This window comes from Nannobrachium achirus, assembly GCF_963921795.1.
Source record: "Nannobrachium achirus genome assembly, chromosome: 20".
In the NCBI taxonomy this organism is placed as follows: Eukaryota; Metazoa; Chordata; class Actinopteri; order Myctophiformes; family Myctophidae; genus Nannobrachium; species Nannobrachium achirus.
Window position 1 is genome coordinate 31,562,733 of NC_137827.1, and position 9,638 is coordinate 31,572,370.

The following is a 9,638-nucleotide window of genomic DNA, read 5'->3' on the forward strand; positions in this document are numbered from 1 at the left end:
CCTGCCACATATTGTCTGGTAACGACATTATGAGATGTCCTCGGATCCGTTTGTAAAATGCGATGCTTAACATGTAAAATGTGGGTGCATGAGGCGGCAGTGGCTCAGAGTTGCTGGTAGAGCAGCCGAATGGAGAACCGCAAGGTTCCCAGTTTGATCCCATGTGTGTGTGAATGGGTGAAAGTAATGCACAATCTCTGTAAAGCGCTTTGGAATAAAGGGCTATTATGTAAATGCACCATTTACTATTTATGAACTTAAACTTTAATTATTGAGCTAGACTCAATTAATAATGAAATTGGCTGTTTTATTTTCTTCCTTAAAGTGTGTATTGCAAATGAGCCAATGAATTGTATGACTATGTGCAAAACTGCACATAGTGATTTTATCAGTTTAAAATGTGTAAAAAAAAAAAAGGACCTTAGGGCACTCCACTGTCCAAGGGTTAAACTTATCACCTGCCCTCATCATCACGGCCCTGCTTCAAAATGCCGTAAGCCTCTGAAAACAAATCATATTTTACAAGCCATTTCCTCCTGCAAGCTTGTGGAGTAGAGACAATAAACAGCAGTAATTGCGCCTGTCTTTGTGGTCGTTAAAGTGAGGGGGTTTCACACCCTGGTCCAGAGGGACTGGGCCAACCACCACCACTCTCAGACTACTGAAAGGGATCAGTAAATTATTGTTATTCAGCTGGATCAGGGTGTGATTGGGTAATCATGATCCCTTCCCTTCTGCTAGCTGACTATATGCTTAACACCCCTGTGTGTATTTGTTTTCGTGTGTGTGTGTGTGTGTGTGTGTGTGTGTGTGTGTGTGTGTGTGTGTGTGTGTGTGTGTGTGTGTGTGTGTGTGTGTGTGTGCGTGCGTGCACGTGCGTGTGGGTGTGAGAGTGTGTGTGCCCTCGTGTGCACACGTGTGCGGGAATTGTAATTATGTCGGTGTTGCGATGTAGCCTAAATATTGGTGTGGAGTTACAGAGAAATTAACTTCTTCAAAGATGTTCTTCTCAAAAGGACCACACAATCTGTCTTTCAGCAGAGGTAGTTACTCAAAGTATATGGCCCCGGGCGGAGATTTGTAGTGGTCTGACAAAGTGTTAGAAGCTCTCACACTTGCTCATTATGCTTTCTCATCTGTTATCCATAGGAACTATCTTACATTTGTTCATAGTATTTTGTTGTAGATTAGAATCTTCTCTTCTCTTCTCTTCTCTTCTCTTCTCTTCTCTTCTCTTCTCTTCTCATTTTATCCCGCCTCTTAACAAACACCCTCACCTAGGCCTGTCACAATTCTTGCATAATCGTCTAATTGCAATTATTTTACATAATCGCAATTATTTTGTCATAATCGTCATAATCATTTACATTTTGAAAAATGTTCAGATATTTTCAAACATTTTCAAAAATAGTAGAAATAGCAGATCTCACAAGCTTACAAGTTGTGAGCTTGTAGATCGGCTATTTCCACCATCTACGTTCTTTTTATCAATGTATAAAGTCGTCATATATTTCAGTAATTTTTTGTATATTTAGCTTATGTGTCATATCTGCCATGTGCAACTTCAAAGCCTACAAGCCAAACAGAAATGTAATTGTCAATGACAAAAACACAATTAAATCGACAAATAATCGTCATGTAAAATGTCATAATCGTGACAGCCCTAGTCCCGCCTCTTAACAAACGCCCTCACCACCACCTCCTTCCTCTCCCTCCCCAGAGGTGGCAGCCATCTTCCCAGAGGACCCTGCTCTGCACATCGGGTCCAGCCTGACCGCCACCTGCCGGGTCAACGCGGACCTGGGCGTCCATGCCAGCTCTCTGTTCTGGACGCTGAACGGACGGCGCCTGCCCAGCACCTCCTACAGCGTGCTCAGCCCCACCGCCCTCAGCGTCACCCTGCCCAGGCTCCCTGCCTCCCGCCAGCGCTCCGGGGACAACCTCCTCTGCCACAACCCCGGAGGTCACGTCCTGGCCGGCTCCTGCCTCTACGTCGGCAGTAAGTCACAGCAAGTTAGCCGGTGGTCACGTTGCTGTACGGTATTGTCACAATGGGGGAAAGGGGGGGGTTTTCTTTATTTTTCTCCCCCTCGTGTCACGGTCAGGCTTTTATTTTTTATTTATTTTTTTCTTCTTCCGTTCCCACTCTGTTCACCGTGTATTCGGCTACACTGTATCCCTTTCACTGCAGAGACTCTTGGAGAAAGAGCTTATTTTCTCTGGGGGAATCATGTGGTGTGTGCTGGTCCGCCGTGAGGAAATGGTCAAATAAAAGAAAGATGGGTGGATGGGGGGTTGTTGGGGGGAGAAGCGCAGAAGAAGAAGTCGAGACGAGAACAGGACAGGAGTGATGTCGGAGAGACGACTGCAAGGGGACGGGATACGAGGGGTGGTGGTGTTGTTGCAGCATAAGAGATTTTGAAGAGTCTCGACACAGTTGTGGTTGTATTTTAGATTGGCTGATGAGGCCTGCGTGACTCTGTGACGCTTTTACCACCTGTGTGGTCCATTACTCGCACTATCACTCATAGGGCATGGGTCTGACATGTGCTTATGCATGCACGCAGGAACAAGCACGCACACACATTTACGCGCACGTATGCACGCACGGACAGTATTTGCTCTCTTCCTTACTAGCAGTCACTCCTCTGTCTCACACAGACACACAGACACACACACACACACACACACACACACACACACACACACACACACACGCCATACTGTATGTCACAATGAGAACTGAAAAATAAATGTGCTTCTGGCCTGGGTGATGAGATGATAAATGACTAGTAAGGAGTCATAAAGATTTTGCAGTGAAGTAACACTTGTGTGCATGCCATATACAGCCACATACAGTACATGCGCATGCATGCACACTCACACACACACATACATACAATCTCTCACTTCTCTCTGTCTCTGTCTCTCTCTCACACACACACACACACACACACACACACACACACACACACACACACACACACACATGTACGTGCACTTAGACAGTTTTGTAGTCAGGAATCGGGATCCTAATCTCTGTGTGACGCTGGTGTTCAGCAGCCTGTGTTCTGACAGAAGAGGAATGTTGGCAGGGTTCCTGAATCTGACCCAAGTTTACTGCACGCACACGCACACACACACACACACACACACACACACACACACATACACACACTCGCGCGCGCACACACTCGCAATCAGAACAAACATACCAATTTTTGAGGGACATCACTCGTTAGTAAATTACACTCAGGAGGAGAGGGCTTTTATAATGGTGAAGGTAACTTTCTTTTTGCCCTGACCTGAAAGTTTGAAGGAATGATAGAAGGAAGGAACAGGGTAATAGAGTACTTGCTAACCCCAAATGTTCTTCCCTTATCTCTTTATCTCTCTTTCTTTCTGTTTGTCTCTCTCTCTCTCTCTCTCTCTCTCTCTCTCTCTCTCTCCCTCCTCCATGAACCTTCTCCCCCCGTCTTTCGTACACTCTATTTTTTGCACTTTTCTCTCACCATCTCTCTTATCTACCTTCTCCCATCTTCTTTTTCTCTCCCTCCACCTCCCCCCGTCACTTTCTCCATTCCTCCAATTCACTCTTTCCATTTCTCCTTCACCTCCCATCCCTCTCTTCTCTCTGCCTCACTCTTTCCATAACTACCCCCCCTCCCCCCCACCACAACCACCCAGTGCCTCCTGAGAAGCCGGTCAATCTGACATGCTGGTCCAGGAACACCAAGGACCTGACATGCCGCTGGGCTCCGGGGGGACAGGGAGAGACCTTCATCAGAACCAAGTACACCCTCAAGTACAAATTCAGGTGTGTAGCAGCGGCAATACAACGTCTGGGAGTGTTAATTTAACCCTGAATGCTCAGTGTTAAATTTACCTCATATCATCGTATTCTATTCTGGGGTGAACATTCAGAGAAAATAGCTGATGTATGGCTAATTTCAACCAAGAGCTTTTTGATGTAGAGGGCAAAGGAGCGGGCCTAGACAAAGGCTCTATAGAGCCTTTTCTCTCAATGTGATTTTACTGGTTAAATAAAAATTATAATAAAGAGCCTTAGACTATATAGTTTTTTTTTACACTATTTATTTGGCTGCATATTGTCGTTGTCGGGTGGAAACCTTGTATGTCCAAAACCATTTGTTTTGTATTTATCATTTTTCTAAAGCACAAAACACCTCGCACCGCAAGGCCTTGTGTGCTTGTAGATCAGTTGTTTTCACTACTTTTGTGCGACGGCTTTGTTTGATGAAGCAGGGCTTTACTTTGCGAAAAAATACACAAATTTGAAACTTGCAGATACAAGGTTACTGCCCGACAGTGACGATATGTTCCCCAGTCATGGCTGTGGTTTTGAGGTAGTTATGGACAGACAAGAATGCTCCTCTAACGCTTGGAGAAATGTCATATGTGATGTTTACATTTGAAACAGATTAAATGTCCAAACTGAAATTGTTACAGAACTACAGAGATTTCACATGAAACAAGCAAAATGCAAATATTAGGCAGCTGAAAATGCTGTATGACCTCACTTAATGCCTCATTTATGCTTAGTTGAGCGGCAGTGTCACGCACTGAAAACGTAAATATCTACAAGGCTGATTTATATACTGTACACCGCATTGCATTGCGTCTTGCGACACACTTCCTTTCATAAATCAGGGTTTAAATCAGGTTGGAGACAGAGAGATTCTGTCTCAGGCAGACCATTTCAGGGATGAATAAAAATAACTGACTATAAAGCATCCTAGTTACTAAACACTAGTATATACAGTACACGCACGCGCGCGCGCACACATACACACACACACACACACACACACACACACACACACACACACACACACACACACACATAGAATACCCATATGATTGATTGATTGATTGATTGATTGATTGATTGATTGATTGATTATTTTATTTTCGTGTCCAGCAATACATGCCATTACAGCTCAGACTTATGCCCCGTTTTCATAAAAACGTCTGGAAGTTTTTTTTCAAAAATGACGGCAATTTTGAAATTCACGCCATGTGAAAACGGCCACTCTTTTTGTGTGCCGGAAGTTTTGGTGTCCGAAATCTGACGGCAAATGACCTAGTAATTTTTGCTCAAAGTACCGGGAGAATACAAATTTCGTTTTTTTTTTGACAGTTAAAGCATTGTATTTGGGATTGAAAATGTTCTGGATGTAAAGGAATATATAGAAATAAAGTACAGCTTCACCTTGCATAAGGCGATAAGGGTCAGTCTATTAATTATTTAGGATAGAATCGCATTGCATTCGAATGTAGCGCATTGAGTCGCATTGAGTCCATGTTGGCTGGCAGAGTGCAATGATTTCTCAACATAACTCCTTTCGGAACCTCTCCTCCTCCTCTAAGTGCAAGACGTTGCATCATCGATCCTTTCTGAACCTTATGTGTTGTTGCATGAAGAATAGCCTCGGGTGAAGAATAACTCTTATAACTTGTTAAATGAAATCCACGTTCAGGTGAGAGAGAGAGAGATGCGACACGCGAGGTTAGAGAAAGAGACAGACAATGAACCGAAGCGAGGAGCTGCGGCGGCGTTGCCATGTCTGCTAATTATAAGCGACTCTGGGCTTGATTTCCGTAAAGTTGCTTATATATATTGTTAGTTGCTGGTTGCGTTTTATTTGTTATGAGCTTGTAGTTCGTCAATTTTCAAGTAGCTGATATGGTGATGCGCGTAGTTTTAAAGTGCTGGTGTGGCCTACATAATATCACTTTTTGGGGCTTATTTTTGTACACCTGGTTGCTTATTTATCTCGCAAAGTTTGGCAACTGTTCTTTCATGCCGCCACAATGATTTAGTGAAAACGATGCGATACCAGCATTTTTGGGCATGTGAAAACACCCAAAAAACAAAACTCCCGGCAAGTTGCTAATCAATATGCAAATTATTTTCCCGGAAAGATTCCAGGACTGTAATGAAAACATGCCTTATACAGACTTTTCTCCCAAGCTTGACAAATACAATTTGCCTCAACAAAACCTCCTTTCTCGAAACATATTTCAAGTTTTTCATAATCATCTAACTCAAGAAAATCACCACAAATAAAATATTTTTACTAACAAATGCCTCTCTTATATCATCATATTTATAGTCAGGGAATTGTAATAAAACCCTGGGAATAAATTCCTTACCAAACAATTTCTTCACCAATCTGTTCGTAAAGGTGTCTAGTAACATATTTAACAAAGATTGAAATTCAACATCTCTAGCAAAATATTTGACAGCTAGGGTAATTCTGTGTCTCATTCACTTACTATACACTGTACTATAAGGGAAAAAAAACACTCCCAAAAATATGCTTTAGGTAGCATGTTAGGGTTCTAACTAGGTGTTTTTAATTATTCTGAATCCATTGCAAGCATTTGTTTTGCACGAAAAACATTCATTGGGCCAAAATGAGATGCACAAAAACGATGATTTAGTGATGAGTCATCACTTTTCACAAGGTGTATGGGGTCCATTTTTGGCCCAAGGAATGTTTTTCGTGCAAAACAAATGCTTGCAATGGATTCAGAATAATTAAAAACACCTAGTTAGACCCCTCACATCCCACTTAAAGCATATTTTTGGGAGTGATTTTTTCCCTTATAGTACAGTAAGTGAATGAGACCCAGAATTACCCTAGCTGTCAAACCTTTTGCTAGGGATGTTGAATTTCAATCTTTGTTAGATATGTTACTAGACACCTTTACGAACACATTGGTGAAGAAATTGTTTGGTAAGGAATTTATTCCCAGATTTGACAGATATTCTGCTAATTTCCCTGACTATTAGGGCAGTAAAACAAAGCATTTGACTCATTTTCAATGTCATCAAGTTCACAAAACAAACAGTATCCATCTTCCTCTGGAGTGGAATTACATCTCAAAACATTCAATGTTTGTATTTATTTTTTAATTATTATTATCCTAACAAATTATAAACCCAAACAAGAGACATAGTCAAGACCACCCCAGTTGACCCAGCCTGTGCTGATGAGTTGAGATCAAAACCACTGACAGTAGAGACAAAGTCCAAAAGCAAGACAAAACAAATCTTCAAGACCACTCTGAAGAACCAACTCCTAGCATCAGTGGAACAAAATAAACAGTGGCTGCACTCCAAAAGAAATTTGTCATCAGTACAATCTTCATTTGACAATTACATGTATAAATACATATAAAGTTAGTTATAACTGAGGTCACATCTAGTTTCTTTCCTATTCTTCTTAAAAGATTTAATAAACTAAACACAAGGTAATCATACAATTTGTGTGTTTCTTAATGACATGATGTGATGATAATATTTAATGTCTCCACCAGCCTTACTCCCGGCAAGTTGCTAATCAATATGCAAATTATTTTCCCGGAAAAATTCCGGGACTGTAATGAAAACATGCCTTTATACAGAATGTTGTCTTCTCTCCCAAGCTTGACAAATACAATTTGCCTCAACAAAACCTCCTTTCCCGAAACATATCTCAAGTTTTTCATAACAATCTAACTCAAGAAAATCACCACAAATAAAATACATTTTTGCTAACAAATGCCTCTCTTATATCATCATATTTAGGGCAGTAAAACAAAGAATTTGACTCATTTTCAATGTCATCAAGTTAACAAAACAAACAGTATCCATCTTCCTCTGGAGTGGAATTACATCTCAAAACATTCAATGTTTGTATTTATTTTTATCTTTTTAATTATTATTACCCTAACAAATTATAAACCCAAACAAGAGATATAGTCAAGACCACCTCAGTTGGTAATCATACAATTTGTGCGTTTCTTAATGACATGATGTGATGATAATATTTAATGTCTCCACCAGCCGAAGGCAGGGGGAGAGTATGTTTTCGCCCCTGTCTGTCCGTGCGGCTGCCAAAATGAGCACACACACTCCCTGGATGACAATTCAGAACCTCTGCCCCACATTTTTCAAATGGCCCTGTTCTAGGGCCACCATGAGGCCGATGTTTGCAAAACACATTTCTGTACACTACTCCTACAGATTTTGTCCAAAAATCACGCAGATAGGTAGACAGTATCTCTACAGTCATGTGATCGACATGGATCTGTCTGATTGTCCATATTCCATCGAGATTGGCTTTCAAAGTTTGTAAGATTGGTCCGTTTTGGACAAAATGCCTCAAATCACAAACGCAGAGTGCAATTAACATGAAAATGCGCACACACGTTCCCACTAGGCCGAGGAAGAAATGCCACTTCAAATTTTTGAAATCAGCCTCATGCGTGGTACCACCATCGTGGTTCTACCCATAACTCCACCGATCAGTTTCAAACTTTGCACTCCCTATAGGCCAAGGAAAAACCTTTTCCTTGCATTTTTCACATCAGCCTTTTATAGCGCCACCAGGAGGCCGACTTATATAAGACACATTTTTGGATATTACTCCTTCAGATTTTACCCAAAATTAACACAAATCAGTACACAGTATCTCTACAGTCATATGATCAAGACGGATCTGTCCCATATTAAATATTCCATCCTGATTGGCTAAGATTGGCCTCCAAACTTTGCAGGATTGATCCGTTTCGAACAAAACGCCTCCAATCAAACACAGCATGCAATTGTAATGAAATTGTGCACGCACATTTGCAAAAGGCCAAGGAAGAAATTACACTACAAAATGTTCAAATCAGCCTCATGGTGGCGCCATGAAAGGTCTAAGAACACATGCCACCCTTTTTACATTGGCCTATTATAGCACCACCAGGACGCCTGGCCTGGTGGAGACCTGTGCTCGGAAGAGCACTGCTTCTAGTTTACTTTGAACTTTATTTCATTGTATACTGTTTACTTAATGAACTAGAGAATCCTAGAATTGCTGTATATTATTGTGTATACTTGTTACTTAATAATAATACACAATGCAGAAGAGACATGTATTGATTATATCACAGGCACCATGAAGTCTGGAGTGTCTTAGCCCAGGGGTTTTCAACTGATTGTGAACCAGGGACCACCACCCTGACTAATAATCAACTTGGGGACCTCTCTTGGCAGGCGATTTGGGCTAGCATTTGTTTTTTTCTGGTAACACTTGCTTGCTATGCATCCCATGGTCCATGGAATACTAGTGGTCCAAATTAGGTCTGCAAGTGGTCCATGGGATTTATCTTTTAATGTAAATCAAATACTTTACTTAAATGGATTAAAACACGTGTTTAAATAATATTGTTTAAGTCCATCAAATGCATGTGAAGTTTGAATTAATAGGCATGGTGTGGGAGAAAAACACTTGATTTAATTTGTTCCACAATACTACATGCAACAAATTATATCAAGCCCAGGCATTATTTAACTGAAATATGCGAGTGGTCCGGAGCTCAAAAAAGGTTGAGAACCACTGATCTATTCCTACAGTATACCATGATTACCCTTATTCCAATCTCTTCCTTTATCCAACTCAGGTTAACTGATGTACAGTTGGCTACTGATTTGTATGTGAGCAAGCAGACACATGCGATTATATCTTCCCTTCTTGAGAGTCTAACTCCCCTTTTCTGTGGAATTAATAGACATCCGATATTACCTGTAATTCTGACGACATTGACATCATAGGTCACCAGGTCATTTTGTGCACTGTTCC

General features: G+C 41.3%; 1 protein-coding gene across 5 annotated transcripts in view; it reads left to right on the plus strand.

Moving 5' to 3' along the window:
• The window catches only part of crlf1a (cytokine receptor-like factor 1a), a 31,289-nt gene that overhangs the window by 2,669 nt on the left and 18,982 nt on the right, over positions 1–9,638 (plus strand). For all 5 annotated transcript variants that reach the window (XM_080751357.1, XM_080751356.1, XM_080751359.1 and 2 more), the window contains 2 exons: positions 1,721–1,999; positions 3,688–3,817. In XM_080751357.1, coding sequence (XP_080607483.1) covers positions 1,721–1,999; positions 3,688–3,817 — 409 coding nt within the window. The remainder of the gene's footprint in view (positions 1–1,720; positions 2,000–3,687; positions 3,818–9,638) is intronic.